Genomic DNA, 20,247 nt, shown 5'->3' on the forward strand with positions numbered 1-20,247 from the left:
GCTAGCGTGTCTTATGAAAAGGAAACTTTGTCCACTGCCAGGGTCAATGTCCTGTTCAAGTGGAGGTGCTTCCATTTCTGGATTCCCTGTTCTCGACTGGCCCTAGGGGTCGTCGAAGCAAATGATCAATTAGGGAGGCGTTTTTATTACATCCTGTGGCATTTTTACGATCATTTGGGGTCTAACCTGATTTACACATTTTATTTCGGGAAGAAATTTACCAATTCGTCTACCGTTCGTATACCAATCGCTTCCTTAACTCCTGGTAATTAATTTAGCGACACTGAGCTATCGCACGAGCCACTAGCGGACCGTTTTTTCGTACCAGATGTTCCCCTCCCTCTCCATCCCTCCCACCAGCCCGGTAACAGCGGGTGGACCGCTCGGCTGAGTGGGAGTAGCGGGCGGTCGGGCGCGTGGCGCCACTCCTGCCATCTATTGGCCGTCTCCGGCAGTGGGTCGTCGAACGGGCCGGAGCGCCGCCGGCGCCGTGCGTCGTCGTCGCGTCCGCCGCTGGCGTGCCGCCAACTGGGCTGCGTGCACGCTTCCGGGTTCGGTTTCAAAGGCTGTGCGGCGCCGGCATTACGGCTGCTGCGGCCAGCGTCACGGCGGTTTGGGGAATCCATTAACGGTGGGATGGGGACAGACGGCTGTCAGCTGGCAGGTGACGAGGTCAGGTGCATAGCTTCGCACACTGCTGTCCTTAGAGCTGGTGGTTGATTGATGAAGTAAAAAACTGGGCTTATCGAAAACCGTGCTCGGGTCCGAGCGTGTTGAGCAGTCGCGCCTTCAGCCCCATTCATTTGCATTTCAGCTCATACAGGGTGTTTCACTAAAAGTGTCAAAAAGTAAAAGGTCATAATGCACATAATAACAATGTTTTCTACGGAAATTTGCATACCATTTCATCCGCAATTGTTGGACATTTGAATATATAAAAACGATAGCACCGTCACTCAAACCTATTCCACATATCCGCCCCTTCTTTTGATGCACCGTTTCGGCACGTGTCCGGAGGTGCCTCACAGCCCGTTTTCATCTTCAGCGTCCAGACTGTCGGCAAAGCCTTGAATGGTGCTCTTCAGCTCCCGAAGTGATGCGATTTGAGTTTTCCTCAGCTCTGCGAGAGCTACTGACCAAAACCAGAAGTAAAACGGTGACAGATCGGGGCTTTGCGCTGGCCAGAGGCGGGCGGCGAGGCAGCTGATTTTTCGGTGCAGGAACTTCTAATCCAGCCAGTTCCTGGTGGTTACAGCCATTATAGTGGCTGTTTTTGATAACTTGTAAGGCCTTGGCTATTTCTGATGTTGAAATTAGCTTCTTGTTATCTTCAAAGACCCTCAAAAAGACCCTGACCCTTTCAACGGTTTCCGCCGAGAGGTGGGGGACCCAGTCTTTTTTGGACTGCGACCGGCATCGAAGGAACCCTTTTAAACCTCTCAAGAAGCCCTTTGAACCTTTTATAATCTGGAACGTAGCGAGGTGAGAGAATAAAACGTTTCCTGAAAAGTCGGCATACGGTTTCAATGTTTCTGATGGCACCAAATGTAAGTGTAATTTACCCCTCCTGTTGCGGTGTAAATAACCTGTTCTTGATCTGCATAAGGAAAAAAACGACTAGTAACTTTGGCCTCCTGCCCTCGCTCCGTATGAGTGTAAAATATATCTTAAATGAACAAAGCATAAATGTCCAAAAATTTGCAACCAAGCCACGTGCGCAACCACGTGATTTGCATATTTTATATAACTTTAATAGGCATTTACTTTTTGACACTTTTAGTGAAACACCCTGTAGATGTCGCTAGTGGTAGACGCCTGTAGTTAGACTGTACCGCATGACACCGGCTCGCAAAAGCGGGCAGCTGAAAGGGAAGCCAAAACCGCTGTTTTCATTGGTGTAGAGTAGCGTTTTCGACACGGTAAATTCTTCCGAAAAGAACATTTGATTCATTCCTCCCGATTTACTTGTATTTTAGAGATTCCAATTACTGTTAACCAGTAAAAGCTTACATGCAAACATAGCATGTGCCTAAATTGCACGGTGGTAGTCTTGATTCTGGTCTGAATGTGTTGGCATGTCATCCCTGTACTTAATAACCTTGTCACTCCGTTCTCAGCTGTAGTAAGGCTTACACGCCAGCCCGTTGTGGGGTCCGCTGTTTCGCACCTGTGCGTTTCCACAATGTACGTATATGCGCCCACATGAAGGGCTTGTGCCTGTCGGGTATGCGTTGGCGAGGGGAGGGAGGGAAGGGGAGGGGAGGCGGCTCAGGTGCTCCACGCACGTTCCCAGCTCATGGCGTTAGTCTTGGGGGGAGGGGATGGAGAGACTGCAGGTGCTGATGTGTCACGATCGGCTCCTAGGGCAGTCACAGGAGGGGCATGGGGCTCAATGCTGCTCTGTAACCTTTTTCTATGTAACAGCTGCAGTTTGATATGTTACTCACGACCGTCCGCACCTGTCGATTATTTTATCAATTGGATGTTCTCCGCACAGCTGTCTTTTGCAGTTTCAGAATGCTCTCTCTCTCTTCTCTCTCTCTCTCTCTCTCTCTCTCTCTCTCTCTCTCTCTCTCTCTCTCTCTCTCTCTCTCTCTCTCTCTCTCTCTCTCTCTCTCTCTCTCTCTCTCTCTCTCTCTCTCTCTCTCTCTCTCTCTCTCTCTCTCTCTCTCTCTCTCGTCCCTCCCTCTGTCCTCACTGATCGTCTTTCTCCCTCACCCCTGGCGTGCCATCCCTTGCCGCCACCGCGCCGGTCGCCACGCGCCTGTCCGCGTTGCGTGACTGCGTGTCCGCCCTATCCGTGCGATAAGACCACGCGCGGCCCTCTGGCCCTGCGTACCCAGGCGGCACGTGGCAGGCGCCGACCTCCTCGCTCCGCAAACCGCTCGCGCTCCGTAAAACGCTGCTGTGCAAACGGTGGCCGACTGAGCACTGCACAGACGGGTGCGGTAAACGTTACTAGATCGGCGTGAGCGTAACGACAGAGTGCACTTTGTTTCGGACAATGCGCGGTAGAGTGAACTCGCCCTCCGTCACTCACGTCAGTCCACTGACGTGTCTCCTACGTTACCGGTACGTCACTGACTGATGTCACTCCACGTACACTAAGAGGACCCCGCTCGGATCAGCACTAATACCGGATTAACACACATAGCGGCCGCGCAGCCACAGAGGAAATTCCCTAAATGGCTTATGGTTGCAGACATGGTGCTGAGCGCATTGGGCACAACGACCGTTTACTGTTTTCAGTTGTAGTGTGAAGGACGCTGGCGGCATTAGCTTGTCGGCGTCGTCAGACAGGCAGGCAGACAGCAGGGCGCCGGTGGAGGGCTGTATTCGAGCCGCTGCACCGCTCAGTCATTCATGAGTGGTCCGTTTTCCGTGTCAGCCGCGGCGCCGTGCTGGTGCGCGCAGGGTGGTGCTATATGTTGGTCGTGACGGTCACACGACCGGTCCACCGCTGGCCAGAGCTGACTGACCGGCGCTCCGGGTCATTGTGAAATGATCCCCGATCAGTCGGGGTCGCTGTGGTCGGCAGACCGGCACGGCAGGCCCCGGGATCATCCGCCCCTCCCCGCCTGACCACGGCGGCGCGTGCATGCCTTGCGTGAGTGCACTGTGCAATGCACGGTGTGCAACCTGTCCCATGGCTTGGCGACGGTCACACGGTACTCAACGGGGAGCACTGGGACGGTGGACGAGGCTACGAAATAAATAACGCGCGGCCCAAATAGGGCTGAACTGTGCTGACAGGCACAGTTTGGGTGAACCGGCCGAACTCTGTGGCTCCAATGAACAAATGACATACTCGTAAATCGAACGTGTCCGCCCTATAAAAAGACGGTCGAAGCCTGGAGGCAGGGTGTGAAATGTCTGGACCGGTTGTCGGGCTGGGTCGTTTACTCTCAATCCTCCAGCATATTTTTAGCAATGTTTGCGGAGGATAACGGAACACTGCGGGTACCTATTGTGTTACACCAACTTCTACGCGGTTTGAGTGAAACTCTCCGGTGGTAGAGTTTACCTCCTTTCTCGCCGGTCCTGCCAGACGACATATCGTCAGTTTTCCTTCTCCTTCGTCAGTCAAGTCCACTGCAAAGCGATCGCATTACCAATTCATGTATCCGCGGAGCGCATTGCGAAACGATTGGGCGGGGGCCACCGGGGCCGGGTGGTAGGGGTCAAACTCACACCTGCTGGGGGAGGGGGGGGGGACAAACCGGTCACACGTGCGGGGGCGCTGCACGTGTCGATGGCGGTACGGGGTCGGCAGAGGCAGTGACACCCGCTGGGGGAGGGGAGGGGGAGCTGGCAGCCTGCACAGCATCAGCTGTCGGCGCAGTGGCCAATGAAGACTGATAGAGCCGGCCGGAGGAGAGTGGTGGGAATAGAGCGCACGGTAGTGTCCGGGGACGGGACCGGCTGTGGCCCGACCGAAGAGCAGACCCCGCTCGTGAATGAGTATTGGGTCTTGCTCCGAATGAGGGCAGTCTCGCTCCAAAATTTACTATTACGATGTCTGCACACTGCCCACTCAGCTGGTGGGCAGGTAAACTGAATACGTCACCGTACTCTGTGCACTATTTTCCGCGTTCCTCGATCAGTTTCTAGAGTTGCACATGTTGAGGAGAAAGTTTTAGCTGGGCTTACCGTTAGAACGTTTATTTTCCGTCACATGAACGAATCATACTAACTGGAATGTGCTTCTGGTGTTAGCAGCCGGCGAATTTACGTCTAAAAACGTAACGATATGAGTTTTTGTTATGGAGTGTGACATAATTCAACTTTCACTGGAACAGCTGCGATTGTTTGATATGAATGAGGATCGGTGCAAAAGAAAATGACTCCACACGAAGCAAGACATAGGTACGTGGGTTGAAGAATATCTCGAAGCGACTGAAAGTGAAATCAGGATTACCTGCATAGATAATTACACATCAATCAGTATTTGATTTCAGATTTAATATTAGGCCCTGATTCATTGAGAATGAAATGTAGCGGCCATTTGACGACATACGTGCAGCAGTTATAAAGCGATATGGACATTTATTTTGCATTGAATCTTGATTACAGTCAAAGCTGTTCTGTCTCATTATATCTGAATTGTGTACTATGTGGCGTCCTCGCTGGCCCTGCTAGTTCCTCTACGCTCTATTCAGATCTGATAACTCGGGTCACCCGTCTGTCGTTTCTTTCTCCATGCTGTGCAGACCTATGGGGCGTATGTAGTGCCCGTGACGTGTAGCATGTGCCCTATTTTTCATCATATTCCAGCCATACGTTCTGCCCATCCACCCACCTCGCCACTGTCCACTGGACGCTCCATTGAACTCCCACTGGCTCTTCTGTTCACCACCAGTCGCTACCCGTTCGCGTCTGTCCGTGTCCCTCAGGGCCTGTCTGTCCCTCTGGACTTGTCCGCTCCGCCGGATATGTCTGTCCCGCTGTGTTCGTCTGGTCAGTCTCCACACTGCACTCTGTCGGCTGTCGGTTCACCGACCGACGCCGGCGGCGGTGACCGGTCGGACCACCGCACGTGCCGCCGGCGGGGGTGGGGGCGGGGGCGGTCATCGATCGGCTCCCGATCAGTGGCCGCCGCCCCCGCCCCCGCCGCGCCGCCCCCGCCCCCGCCGCGCCGCCCCCGCCCCCGCCCGTCGCTGTCGGCGGCTGCAGGAAGTCGCCCGCCGCACCTGTCTCTCTCCGCAGACGGGACGGATCGGAGCCCTCCTTTGATCTGGACATACGCTGCCCTAGTTGCGAGGGTCAGCTCCCTGTTCACCGAACCAGGCCACACGTTGGGGCATCGAGTCAAACGGGGTGAACATATGTTGGATTTCTATTGGAACTTTGGAGTGATTGCATTGAATGTGTTGCAAAGTGTGCACACCGATGTGAATTTTGCGTTGTTTGCTGAGATTAGTTTTGGGCTTGCAATCACACGTGGCGTATTTTCTGAGATAGGTAAGGAGTGACCGGTAAATGAACCGAATCGGATTGAATTCAGTTGTGTCATGTCCAACCATTTTCATGCTTATCATTCAAAGTCATGGTGCCATTCAAACCCTGCTCGCTCCTCTCCCAAGCTGAAGCGCAGTAGCGTGGTGCGCTGCTGTTTATTTATTATCTCATCTTGTCCGTCGGGCCCCGTAGGACGCTACGGAGCCTGATTCGGCTAATGGATTCGGGCATAATTATAGACAGTGGGCAGAGTCCATGTCTGGATACCGTCCACGCCGCCTGCCTGTCGTCTGTAGGGTGTAAAATCCGTCATGGGATGACGACTAAAGTGCCAGACGCACTAGGCGGAGCGCAACTATCTGACCTACTCTTGAACTTGTCTTTATGTAATACGTATATGGGTATGACATTCAACCAACGGATTAATTGTTGCTCCTCTGTTTGACGATATGCGCTGCCTTATCGTTTTGTAAAGGATTTAAAGTTTTTAAAAGATCTCATGCCTTTTTGTCTAAACAAAGACGTTCCATGCAATACGTTGTCATCGCTTAGCAGTATCAGCTGTGTTGCAACGCAGCTGAAAAGCCTCTTCCCGTTGGCCACGCCGACCATTGTGCGGCTCGCCATTACCTCCCGCCCCACGGCCCGGGGCGGGTCGCTGCCGTGACGAACCAGTACCATGAGCCGCCCCGTTATATGCGCGAGCAATACGGGCGTGTGCGTGACTGTTGGCCAGGACCGTTCCTCGCGCACCTGTCGCCACCGACGACCGTCCAGGACCGTTCCTTGTGCGCTGTCGATAGCCAGTTTCGCGTTGCCAAGCTGTCCGGAAAGATTGCGGGGTCGAGCGGCTTGCAGGACCATACGGTATCCGGTGATCGCTGATGGACTTTGTTGTTGTTTGCGGCGTTGCGGCTGCAGCTTGTGGCGACCAGAGAATGGGATCAAAGCTGGTATCGGTTACACCGACAGCCTGCCACCTGGTCGCGTTAGCCAGTTTTCACGCTGGTTGCGCTGCGGCATCTCTTTCCTGTCGGCTTGTGTACAGTTTCCCGGTTGTACCGCACGCGGTTTGCAGTGCTGACGCTGACGCCTCGCCGTCGACTAACACAGACCCCCTCGCCTCTGGTGGGGGGGGGGGTCCCGTCGCCCCCGACGTAGCCGACGGTCCTGCACGGTCGTCGTTCTCGGAAAGCAGCGGTACGTCCGCCTGGGCTGGCTCGCCGCGGCGGGCATTGTCACTCGGCCGTCGTAGGCCGCCGCCGCCCACCGGCGATATTTTTGGCGGCCTTGCCACCGCCGCCGCCACCGCCGCCGCCGGCCGCTCGGAGGTCATTGACCTGGGCGGGTGGCAATCACGAGGCGGCGCCCTTTATGGCTGACGGGGGGGGAGGGGGCGGGGGGAGCCCCGCGTGGTCCACAGGCCGGCGCGGTTAGCGTCACCGCTGGCGCTGTGGTCTGCCTGTGACGGCGACTCGCCACGCCGGGTCCCGTCACCACTGCCATTGATTGGCCCGCTGGCCACTGGCCTTTGTCCCGCGAAACAAAGCAACGTGGGCTGGAAACGGCCCGCCGGTCCGCCCGGAGGACCAGGGGCGGCCGTCCGCTGGTCCTGGGACCATCCCTGGGACCAACTGGAGCGGGCGGGGAGGCTGGGAGGACCCCGGTGTCCCCACCCCGGACCCGTGACCACGCCGGCATTGTTCGCCGTCGGCTAGCGGAGTTATGGCCGGTCGCAGGGCGCCGAACAAATTGGGAGGCTGTCGGCCCGACAGAGGATGGGACGGCGGGGAGGGCGGGAGGGGACCGAACAGCGGGAGGCGAGGGCGTTGCTCCGACGCCGACGCCGGTGGGGATAGAAGGCTCGTCAGAAAAAAAAAAGAGATTCGTTCGTTGATCTCCTCCACGCATTGTATCATGCTATGACCATATTGGGAATGGTGTGAATTCCATGAATAGTTTTCCTTTTATATACAATGAGCGTTTGGTGGGATATCAGTGGTGGACGACTGGAGAGAGGACGTAAAGCCGTTTCTTGTCGTGCTGGGCATATTGCTAGGCAATTGATGGACACCCTGAACAAGTGTAATTTCATGTCTTTGGTAATTCGATTCAGGCAGGCGCTGATCAGTAGCGGCGGAACACCTTCAATTAAGGGGGGGGGGCATTGCCGACTTTTGGTCCCATTCTTTCCATGCAACGCCCATAGGGCTAGTGTTAAAATGCCAAAATCAAAGGGGGGCACGGTGCCCCGGTGCCCTCCCCGTTCCGCCGCCTATGGCGCTGATCCGATCCAGTTTGAGAAGAAAAAAAAAACGTTAATTTTCGCAACCATATTTCTTAATATTTTCATCGTGCAACAACAAAACGCATTCCTTGTAAAATACCTGTGTCATGTTCACCCTCCACGGCGCTTCCCACCCATCCCCATTCGGCCGTACCCGCCGACCGCGCTGCCACCTGTCGGCCGTGACTCGAAGCTGCGGCACTGGGTCACTGGTGGCTGTGACGTCACGGCCGCGGGCGGCCGCGCGGAACGGCCCACTGTACGGCGGCCCGTTACGCGGCGGCCGGCCGCCTCCGCCGCCCGGGGCGTATTACGGCACTGGCCGGCCGGCCGCTATTGAGCGTGGATCAGGAACGCCGGCCAGGCAGCGGCGGGCTGGAGGTCGTAAAGTGACCAGATGGTCGCACATGGACGGTACGGCGGCCCTCGGCGACTCAGGGGACTCCGGAGTAAATGGAGGCGGGGTGTCAACCGACAACGGTGCTGTCAAAATGATGGGAAATGCAATGGTTTGAAGATGCCTGCGTTTCTTTTTTTAGCCTGCATTTGCTGGACATTGCGAGTCGAGGCGTTGTAGAAAATTTGGTGAGGCTCGCTCATGCTAAATGGTTTTTAGGCGCGAGCAGTGCCCCTGATTCTGTTTCTGGCACCATTATTGTTTTTAGCTGTTTCGAGCCATAAACATTGCGCATAGGTGCGGGCATCAGAACTGTGGTCGATATCTGACCTGAATTTTGGGATGCGGGTGCTACGTAGTACTACTGTGATCGTTTTGGGGAAACGTTTGTGCTGATTCACTGTGGTATTTGACATGAACGTACTCAGGGTGACAATTGTAGTAAACGTGAAAACCTTATTGATCTGTACCTGCGGTGTATTTTTTGTACTTGTCTGGTCTTGTGTGTCTCGATGTTTTGTTTTCCTCGAAGATTTAGTCCTTATAACTTGAATATCCGACGATCCGTCGTTCGAAACCGTCTGTTATTTCATTCGAGATCGCGACTTTATCCCACAGCACGACACAGATGCCCACCTCCGATGTCAATTTTCTCCTCAGCCGTATTTTAACAAATATCATCCCACATTTGAACTCACACTTGACTGTCAGTGTTTACCGTCTGTATGATGTAGCCCTGTACCGACTCAGTGACCTGACCCGTGTCTCTCTCTGCTCCCCCTACAGCGGTCAAGTTCGGCCGCATGTCCAAGAAGCAGCGGGAAAAGGTGGAGGACGAGGTCCGCTTCTACCGCGGCAAGATGGACCTGAGTGAGCGGACCGTGCCGGACTCATCGGCCTATCCGGACACTGCACAGATGCCCACCTCGTCCCAGGATCCGCTGGGCGCCTACAGCAACTACCAGCCGTTAGTATACGATCCCAGGGGAGGGGGAGGTGTCCCAGGACCCGCTGGGCGCCTACAGCAACTACCAGCCGTCAGTATACGGACCCAGGGGGAGGGGAGGGTGTCCCAGGATCCGCTGGGCGCCTACAGGCTACAGCAACTACCAGCCGTTAGTACAGGGACCCAGGGGGAGGGGGAGGGTGTCCCAGGATCCGCTGGGCGCCTACAGCAACTGCCAACCGTCAGTATATAGGGACGTGGGGGAGGGGAAGGGGGGTCCCAGGATCCGCTGGGCGCCTACAGCAACTACCAGCCGTTAGTATACGATCCCAGGGGAGGGGGAGGTGTCCCAGGACCCGCTGGGCGCCTACAGCAACTACCAGCCGTCAGTATACGGACCCAGGGGGAGGGGAGGGTGTCCCAGGATCCGCTGGGCGCCTACAGGCTACAGCAACTACCAGCCGTTAGTACAGGGACCCAGGGGGAGGGGGAGGGTGTCCCAGGATCCGCTGGGCGCCTACAGCAACTACCAGCCGTCAGTACAGGGACCCAGGGGGATGGGGAGGGGGGGGGGGGTCCCAGGATCCGCTGGGCGCCTACAGCAACTACCAGCCGTTAGTACAGAGACCCAGGGGGAGGGGGAAGTAGGGGTGGTCACTGTGGCTCATTTGTAGCGAGACAAGTGTTAGACAGAGTCTTAACGTCAAATGCTGGGTATGGAGTAACTGGTGAAGAGCTCTGTTAGCTGTAAGAGCGTGGTGCCGTGGGCGAAATGTTGCTGGGATTTGATTTCAAACTGATATTCGTAACCATCTCAGTTTGCATGCGTTGAGGCAGTTTTTTCCATTTTTCTTTGTGTTATGCCTCACGCTGTTTATCGGCAATCGACAATCATGCGAGGAGCTGCTCGCTTTGTAAGTGTACACTAGGGTGAGGGTAGGGGCGCGGAGGACTGGGAGCCGGTGAAAAACACGGAAGTTGTTTTCGTCACGGTCTCGGTGGGGTCGATTCCTTGTTGCCTGCGTGTTTGTGGGGGAGCTTTCCAAGCGTGCTAATTGCTCCGCGATACTCTCGATTCTGAAGCTGCTTCAAAACATACCGGGGACTGGCTAGACAAGAACAAGAAGGTTTTTTTGTTGTTACACAGTGTAACACAGCAGTCATGTGTGAACTGAGTGACCATCAGCTGTTCATTGACATTTCATAAAGTGTGTGTTGAGACGAATCTCGCCGGCCTCTGACCGATCGTTTTTTCTTTCCCCGCAGGTACCCCAACCCGAGTGAGCTGGGCGGCCAGTACCCGACCGGCGGCTGCAGCTCCTACTCGACGCCGTTCCCGTTCTCGATGGACGACGGCGTCGACTCGACGACGCCCTCGTGGCAGCCGCCGATGGAGGTGATGTCGAGCACACAGCAGCTGCCAGACAGCGTGCTCATGGCTACCTTCGGAAACTCAGGTCAGTCCGCCAGGCGGCGCTGGCGATCAATCTATAGGTGGCGCTGACGAAAACACCATTCTTGTACCGAATAATGCATCGCAACGAGCCTGTGATTTTTATTTTCAAGGGATTGAACTGTTAGGTTAAACTGCTCCTCCCCATTACAGTAGTTACCTCTTGTGAATCTGTCATGAATGTCTTTTAAGGAAGTGTAGTTCATAAGGGTTGGTTCTTCAGGACCTGTTCACGCATGTCTTTTCTGTGGTGGTGGCGGTAAATATCAGAGCGACCTATTCGGTCATGATACGTTCTTCATCTACCTATCTCTCACTCCTGTCTTGTGACGGAGAGTTGTGCGCATGCGCCGTGACCGATGACGGCCACCCTGCAGATCGGAGTTCGCCCCAGCAGCCGCCGCAGCAGCCTCAGCAGCAGCAGCAGCAGCAGCAGACGTCGCTGCAGCACCACCACCAGCACCAGCCGCCGCCGCAGCAGCACCAGCACCACCACCAGCCGCTGGGCGGTCCGGCGCAGCAGCACCCGCAGCAGGAGCGGCGGCGCGCCGAGGCGGCGCAGATCCCGCGCGTCAGCCGGCCTCCGGACACTCTAATCAAAGAGGAGATGGAGGGCGGGGGCGGCGGCGGCGGCGGCGGCGTGGGGCCGCCCGCCGACCCGTCGGCCGCCGCCGCCGCCGCCGCTGCCGGGCCGGTGGGATCCGGTCCCGGAGACCGGTCAGCGTCCTCTCGGCCGAGCTCAGCGGCGCCGCGGCTGCCGCCCTCCGACCGGCCGCCCGGTATGTGTCCGACCAACGACGAACGACGGAATCTGTCCACCGACCGTTGTCCACTGGACTCCGTCCACTGACCGCCAGACCCTGTCCCGCCGACCGGCCGGCCGGTATGTGTCCGACCAACGACGAACGACGGAGTTAACCACTGACCGACGACCAATGACCGCTCTACATGTATCCACTGACCACAACCACTGACCACTGTCCTCAATGAGATCGTTCTCCATTTACCGTTGTCCACCTATTCACCGCCGACGGTCGACTTACAACCATCGACCATCAAACTCACTAGTCACTAGTATATTTTACCACCCATCTTTGCTCACCATGACCAGCCCAATTCCCTCCTTCCCTCATCCTCATATACTCGTAGTCTGCTCCGCTCTGTCCTAAATGACTTTCCGACAGACCGATCTGCCGCATACAGGCATCATCGACAACCGACAGACTGCTACCAATTGTGAACACTGCTCGGAGAAGCAGTGTCTCGCCAATGCTGGCTCTACCCAGGCCGACATCTTAAAACGACTTACTTGTGTGCTTAATTTCTTCTTATGTTCTTTGTGTTCATGGCCATTTTTTATCCGTCCTATCTTTAGTTTTGGTTTTGCATGCAGTTGATTGGAGTTTTGTATGCGTTTCTATCAGACTTCTTGCACTGTACTTTCCTGTTGTGTTTTCATAGCGTGTTGTTGCTGCTGCTGCTGCATGTGAGCAAGCTTTTTTTACAGTGTGTCAGGTGCCCATTTGACGGTTGTTTGAGGACTATATTGCTTTTTTGTCCTTTGTCCTTTAGACATGAGCTGCTGTGTTTTGTGTGTATCATCGTAGTGTTTTCGTGAAGCTTTCAGATTGTGTTCGGCTTTAGATATTTCTTCACCACCAATGGTCACGTCTTGTTGCGTTAATGGCTTATTCAATTAGCCATTTTGTTGCTTAGCTTAAGTGCGTCTTGCGAATAATTCTGTTTTGTCCGTGTGTATGGCTAACTCGAAGCGCTAACACGGGCTCGGACTCCTGACCCATGTCACTTCGTTCGATCTAATGACGTCATTATCGTGTTTTCAGATCCCTCGCGAATCTCTGATCTTCTCGCCGAAACAGTGACCGACTTCCACCGAAGCACGCTGCTCTATAGTGACGAGTACATTCAGGACATGCTGCGGAGGCCGCAGGATCTCAGTAAAATCGCCTGCTTTAGCAAATTGGTGAGCTACCCACATGCGCCGCCCCAAAGGACGTAGAAGATCCCCGCTGTTGGCTATGAGAAAACTATGTGTACGCCGGCATTTACTATATGTATATTAATTCCGTAGTCCATGGATATTTCAGATGAATTGATCCATCCCTGCAGGAAAAGTTAAAATCACTCTATGAAACTTATTGTATGTTCTGCACACGTCAATTTAGAAAGCGTGTGATGCTCTTAAATTTATGTGTGAACATCGACGTTCGACCTTAGGAAGTTTCGTTTCGATCCACGACAGCTTCACAATCTGCCTCCGTACCCATCCGCATTTAAGTGCCGAGACCCCGACGATTATTTCTGATTGATTTCTGACCACAGACCATGACACATGACATCACACCAATTCGCAGAGTCATGAGGACCTAGTGATGGACGCCGCACAAAAGGTCACAGCCGTCATCCACAACATCATCGACTTCGCTAAGCTGCTGCCCGGCTTCATGGACTATTCGGAGACGGACAAAATCACACTGCTGAAGGCCGGTGAGTCACGGGACGGGGGAGGAAGCTGGGGCGGGACGGGGGAAGTGAGTGAGTGAGTGAGTGAGTGAGTGAGTGTGAATGAATGAATGAATGAATGAATGAATGAGCAAGCATGTGAGTGGGTGAGTGAGTGAGTGTGAATGAATGAATGAATGAGCAAGCATGTGAGTGGGTGAGTGTGAATGAATGAATGAATGAATGAATGAATGAGCAAGCATGTGAGTGAGTGAGTGAGTGAGTGTGAATGAATGAATGAATGAATGAATGAATGAATGAATGAATGAATGAATGAATGAATGAATGAATGAATGAATGAATGAATGAGCAAGCATGTGAGTGGGTGAGTGAGTGAGTGTGAATGAATGAATGAGCAAGCATGTGAGTGGGTGAGTGATGCATAAAATCATTTTCTCACAATCCGTCAAGCCATGCTAAAAGTGCACTAGAGAGGGAGGCATAGTGCAGTCTTGTCTCATGCACCTCGAGCTCCTCTCAGGCCGACTTGATCATCCATTTTCATTATTTTCGTCGAGAAATGTTTTAGCTGGAGCTTTGAGTTTGAGAGACGTTCCTCACTTCGATTCCACTGACCGCCCGCTCCCCTCGTCTGCTGCAGGTGCGTTCGAGCTGACGATATTACGGATGACGCGCTACTACGACCTACGTCAGTCGACAGTGCTTTACGGAGACACGGTGATGCGTATGGACTTTTTCCTGACCGGAGATACCACCGAGATGAAGCTGGTGCAGGAGGTGTTCGAGCTCGTCAGGAGCCTGTGCGAGCTGAAACTCACCGAGCCCGAGCTGGCGCTCTTCTCGGCATTCTGCCTGCTCTCGCCCGGTGGGTGCCGCTCTGGGGAGAGGGGGAGAGTTGTGTGTGGATGAATATTTGCGTGTGGGGTCTCGGTAGATGCCAATGAAATGGGTCTGGGTCTAATCATATGTGAAGGCTGCTAATATTTTGAGTCTAAAATAAAATTATTCGGAAATTAGTGTCTGTCTAATTTCCAATTCTCAAGTTATCCAATATCATTTACCATTATCTCAGATCAGACTTAAAAATTGCCTGATGGAGACAATTTAGAGTTTAGACCCAGAGGCTCCCACAGTATCAATGCTGACGAGAATATTGATTGTTTGCACACCTCATCTGACCCTCGCTGACCCTCCTGCAGACCGGCCGGGCCTGACGTGTTCGTGCGCCGACGGCGTCCGGCGGCTCAACGAGGAGCTCCTCAAGGCGCTTAGGATTCAGCTGGAGAGATCGCACCCACTGCCAGTCAAGGGCGACGTCACTGCCTTCCAGATGCTCCTCTCCAAGGTGCACAGCCTCAGGTGAGCTAACGCGGAGAGGAAAGAGATCGAGAGGAACAGGGGAGATGAGAGCAGCGGAGAGGAACAGAGGGAGAGCGAGCGGAGTGGCACCAGATGGGGAGATAACGACTATTTGCTGTTCACAGCTTTCATGGTCGCTGAGCTTTGAAGAGTATGGTTTTCTATCCAGCCTCGTGTTTTACGAAATAATTATCTTGGAAGGCATCATGAGTTGTTTTAGGTCATTTCTGCGAGTCTCACATGGTTCCTTTTCTGATTGTTTGGACGTTGCCTTACCCTGTCCCATGACGCATTTCAGGGAAGCTTCTGCCACACATTTGGAGGTGATCACCAACTTCAAGCGGATGGCGCCGCACCTGGAGTTCCCGGCACTGCACAAAGAACTCTTTACCGTCACCAGTTGAACGCCAGGTACTGAGTCAGGTGCGACGCGGCGCGGCGCGGGCGCCCACCAGAGCTTCGCCCGCAGCCCGCCAGAGGCGCCACCGTCGGCACGGGCACGCCGCGACCGGGGGGAGCCCCCGCTGACTGCTGGGCGTTACTGCTTATTAGCGCGTATACTGTGTACAATCGATTTATATCAGTTATAGCTACGCGCGGTACCAATTGGGTATCGAGCTGGGTGGTCTGGTGGATGTAGAAAGTGGACGAACTTGTTGAATTAGCTGCCAGCTTTGCAGGATATCGAGCTGTCGAGGAAGGGTTGTATGTTCTTTATGCATCGACGATCATCAGGACTTGGTACTGTGCAGGGAGCGTGCGCCATTGCTCGCTGTAAGTGTATTACACATTAGTAAATAATGTCCCTGCCATTACTTTCAAGTAGCGACATTTGGGTGGACAATTAGCTTGGCCCAAACAAAACATTCTTGGAAGCTAATCCAGAGATCGAAAAGCCTGAGAGGATATGAAGTGAGCTTCAAATCTGACCTGTGGAGTCAGAACCTGTTCTTTTTCCTGGCAAAAGTGTTTTGGCTTACAGCCTTGAAGTATAGCTATGCTGTTATGCATACACAGACTTGTCTGTGTAGCATTAAATTTGATCTAAATGCGATTGTTGCCCCAATTCCCGTCAGAAATGATCTAAATTCTAAAAAGAGGGGAATCCGATGGCTTACCATAAAGACCATTTTTGCGGATTATAATGGCGTTGAGGCTGAGACCTGAGTACACAGCATATTTTAGTTGCTTAGTAAATAACCGGATGCACTGAGTTCATGAGTCACACTCGTTTTGACTGGCGGTACTGCTTCATTGCACATATGATATGATATATTTGATAACTGCATGATAAGGGGGAGAGAAGGCTGGGCCCTTCTCGCTGTGTTTGCGCGGGATACAAATCATTAGGCTGCACACGAACATCGGCGCCCTTCGGTCGCCGTCTTTTATCAGCAGGCAGCCAGCTTGCTGGCATTTTTCGGCTTCCCATTGGTCGAATTTACATGGCCTGTTGTGCGGTTCACCAATAAGAGGCTAAGAAACGCCAGCAATGAACCTCCACATATGGTAAAATCATCAGCGTGCTGATTCAAAAGGAAAGTGAGCTCGAACAAGGCTATGAAAGTACATACTACATAGTTATGTAGAGAATAGAGATTCTATTTATGTCTGCTTCTTTCTTGGTCAGCCGGTTCAGACCTTTTACAGCCAATCATATACACTTTATTTCACCAGCTGACAGGCTCTCCATTTCACCTTATATAGTCTGTCTTATACAAATTTCCTCGACTTAGCATCCTACACATTTCGAGGCGGGCCCTCAGTATATTTCACCACTCCGCTTCTAGATCAATGTCAAAGCACAGTACATCACCCCATCACGTTTAATGACGAATCATCACGTTACCTGACGGCGCGGTGCGTGGTTGTGACGTCACAATCACAGTGTGACGTCAGCACGAGCCCCCATTGGGCGGCTGGCCGGCGCGGTGGGCCGTCGGTCAGCTGTTTAGGTTTAGGTCTCGCGCTTCAGGCTAGTACAAATCGGTGGATGGCGATTCTCTCGCCGTGGACACTTGTAACGCTAGTGGCGGGCGTTTGAGTGATAAGGAGATATGATGTGTGTATCTGTGTCCGTGTCTTTGTCCTCGGTGATTGGTCTATTGTCAGGGATAGGTCTCCATCAGTGACGCGTTTTGCCAGTCGGCTGTTTTTCCTCTTGGCTCTGCACCTGTCCAAAGTATCTTATTTTATTGTCCGTCGAAGCCCTATTGTATGTCGTTCCTGTGGAATTTGCATCATTTCTATTTCTCTCCATGTTCCTTGCTTTCCGAGCCTCCTCCCTTCGTCTCTACTGATTCGTCGCTACTAAATTTCTTCTCAGCTGGCTGGCGATGTCGGTTTTGTGCCTTACCAGCGCGCGGCGGCGCCGTAGCGTCCGTGTCTAGCGAATCACCGTCGGGAGAATCATGCAATCTCATTAGCGGCTGCCGGCCGGGCACCCAGCCGCTCCAGAGTGGGGCGTCCGCTCGTTCTCTCGCCGTCCGTCGCACTCTCGCAAGTTCCGTATCTATTTACCGAGACACGTTGTATGTTGTTGGCCGGGCGGCTGGTGTCTACGAACTGTTGAAGGGGCGATGGGCAGTCGTATTCGCTCTGTACGGATATATTGCGGTAGCATATGTCGCTCCGCCGTCTGGAACTGATGAGAAGCCGGCTGGCGCAGAAGTAGTGGTTGTGTTCTCACTCGATGTACAGTGCGGTGATGCTCGCATTTGTCCGGTAGTGATGAAGCCGTATTTTGTATAGTGGCCGCTCAGTGCTGATTGTTGAGTGAGCGGTGCGCTTACGACAAAAAATAAAACCGATTTCGGTATATAAGACGTTATTTCAATTTAAAATCGCTTCTAGGTGCTCTGTAGATTATCTTATGCGGGAAGTGAGCGTCATTTCTGTCTAGCGTAAGACTTGAAATGTCCGATGCGCAGTGTCTTGAATATATTGTTACAGTGGTTTTTCATAGGCATGCCAGCCTTTTTCTTGGGCTAGCATGCGTCGTTAAACAACTGTAGCCGTCGTAAAATATTGTCTCGGTACTGTTGCCATCGGTTCGCGTTTGCCAACTCCGCTGTCGGGTACGTCACTGTCTGATCCAGACCAGACACAGACCAGCAGACCAGACCCCAGTGGACTGACCGTCTGACTGACATGTAAAACGTAGGACCTCTGGTCCATCGTATATTCCGACTCATTGGACAGATACACAGACAAACGGCGCGTGTGTGTTGCCATGGTGACCGAGCTGGCATTTCAGGTGGTCGGGAGCACGTGAGTATCGTGCTCTGAGCACAGTGCTCTACTCTGTGTTCCCCTCTACTCTGCCGCTCGGCGCCACTGTGCTCACTCTCTAGTTCTCTCAGTCTAGTTTATAACATATTGCTATCTAGTTAGTCTTTATACACTTTACTGACTCGCTCCATACATATACTGTGGCCGTGTTTCATGCCCTGCTACACAACTATTCGTATCATAGATGTATGATAGGTATCGTTTGCCTGCCGATCCATCTATTCCGTTGTTTTTAATAGTGGTTATATTCCTTGAAATTATTGTGCAACAAACCATTGTCAACGAAACCTGACCTGCATCCATTATCGTACCTGAAAAGATATTCGTGTTGTGTTTGGTTGTGGTCAGTATTAATGCGTATATTTTTTTTATTGATTTCGGTGTGCTATTGTAAAGGCTCATTAGTCATGGTTGTAGTACCAACCCGAAGTCTTTACCCACTCTGCGTGTTTGTTTTCATTTATACAGTCCTTTGTCGTCGTAGGTCACTCTCACTTACCTTGACATCATGTCTCTTTTAGATAGCTTATTTCGGTTTTCATAGTTTACATATGCCTTACTTGGAAGTGCAATTTCGTGCCTAAGCATTCGTCGCACTATGTCTTTGCCCGGTTGCGAAGATAAAAATTTACGTCCCTGTGCCCCGTAGAATGATATATTTCATCAATATTTATCAATCAAATTTCAGTACAAGTTGTAAGCATTATCTGCCACGCCGTAATGTTTATCGACAAATATCTAATCGTGTCTGTTTTGCAGGTGCGATTGCGCGATGATTTAGGAGCTGCCCACCGGCGTCCACCATTCTGCCAGCCGACACACCAGCCTCTGCACAGCCGCCGACCGCCCGTACACGTCGGTCCTGATTCGTCTGATCGTCCAACGGCCGTGGAAACTCACGACCTGATGGAGGTGACCACAGTCGGTTACGGCGGCCGGAGGTGACGTGTGACGTCATCATCGGTCACAGCGTGTGACGTCATCGTCGGAGGTGGTGTGTGACGTCATCGCCGGAGATGATGTGTGACGTCATTACCGGAGATCGCGAGTGCTGTGTGCGTGAGGTCATCTTCGGAAGGCGGTGTGTAGCGTTAACTACACCGGGTGTAATCTTACACCACACCGTAGTGCAATGTTACACAAGTGAGCGTCATACTACTGTGACTGCGAGGCTGACCGGCAGAATATGTGTGATTGAACTCTGAGCGAGCATGATGGCGGCACAAACTGAACAGCGGACAGTGGACACACCCGCCGCCTGACCTGAGAGGACACGTGCGCGCGACGTGTGACCGGTGCACGTGCGCACGCGGCACGGAGCAGTGTGATCTGAGCGGGCCTGCCGAGGCCGGGCCGGCAGACAGACAGACATACAGACCAGTGAGCCGCCCCGGCGCCGGCCCGGCGGCCTATTTATTACTGTACATACAGCAATAGCAAGATGGTGTTGGGATCGTATGCGAACTGCCCGACTCGGCCCTGTTGCCTTCGTTCTGCCGCCGCCGCCCGGCGTCTTGTGTACAGAATCCGACGACCGGTGGCGAGCCTTTTAAATTCTGAATGGTTTTAGCCGTGTTGATATCAATTGCTTCCGCGCTTTGCATAATAGCGTAGGCCCGTTAGAATTGACGCCGCCGCCGCTTTGGCGTTCGCGTGAAAATACCAGCACATTTATTATTGTTATTGTTAAAAGTACAAAGAGTTTGGTCCGTCGCGCTGGTTGCTGGTGGGTGTTTGGCGCCGCCCGGCCGCAGGTGGCGCTGCCGGCGCGCCGCAGGTGGCGCTGTCGGCGCAGTAGTTGGCTGTTCTGCCCGTCCGAGCGCAACGCGCCGACCCGTCGGCCGCCCCTCTGCCTTCTCTCGCTCACCAAGGGAGCAGCGCCCCCCGGCCGCGCCGTCCTGTATATGCAGCGTAACAGTGTTTCAAGAATAAACTGGTATTTTGTAAACAACGACGGTGTTTGTATTGATATGGATATACGTGGGAAGTGGTGGTTTAACCTTTGAAAAATCGTGATCTGTTCATGGTTCATACCGTTCATACTATCTTCGTGAAGTAAGTATCGGAAACGC

The 20,247-nt window shown here is 53.3% G+C and overlaps 1 protein-coding gene across 5 annotated transcripts in view; it reads left to right on the forward strand.

Moving 5' to 3' along the window:
• The window catches only part of LOC122391479 (probable nuclear hormone receptor HR3), a 78,239-nt gene extending 58,113 nt beyond the window's left edge, over positions 1–20,126 (forward strand). For 3 of the 5 annotated variants that reach the window (XM_043385423.1, XM_043385424.1, XM_043385425.1), the window contains 9 exons: positions 9,429–9,609; positions 10,855–11,045; positions 11,419–11,820; positions 12,886–13,025; positions 13,417–13,549; positions 14,166–14,390; positions 14,725–14,884; positions 15,183–15,295; positions 18,935–20,126. In XM_043385423.1, the coding sequence (XP_043241358.1) occupies positions 9,429–9,609; positions 10,855–11,045; positions 11,419–11,820; positions 12,886–13,025; positions 13,417–13,549; positions 14,166–14,390; positions 14,725–14,884; positions 15,183–15,288 (1,538 nt within the window). In that variant the 3' untranslated portion in view covers positions 15,289–15,295; positions 18,935–20,126. The remainder of the gene's footprint in view (positions 1–9,428; positions 9,610–10,854; positions 11,046–11,418; positions 11,821–12,885; positions 13,026–13,416; positions 13,550–14,165; positions 14,391–14,724; positions 14,885–15,182; positions 15,296–18,934) is intronic. The other 2 variants (XM_043385426.1, XM_043385427.1) reach the window with 1 other exon arrangement.
• Positions 20,127–20,247: the final 121 nt, after the last annotated feature.

Source organism: Amphibalanus amphitrite, unplaced genomic scaffold, assembly GCF_019059575.1.
Source record: "Amphibalanus amphitrite isolate SeventyFive unplaced genomic scaffold, NRLGWU_Aamphi_draft 000439F_arrow, whole genome shotgun sequence".
NCBI lineage: Eukaryota > Metazoa > Arthropoda > Thecostraca > Balanomorpha > Balanidae > Amphibalanus > Amphibalanus amphitrite.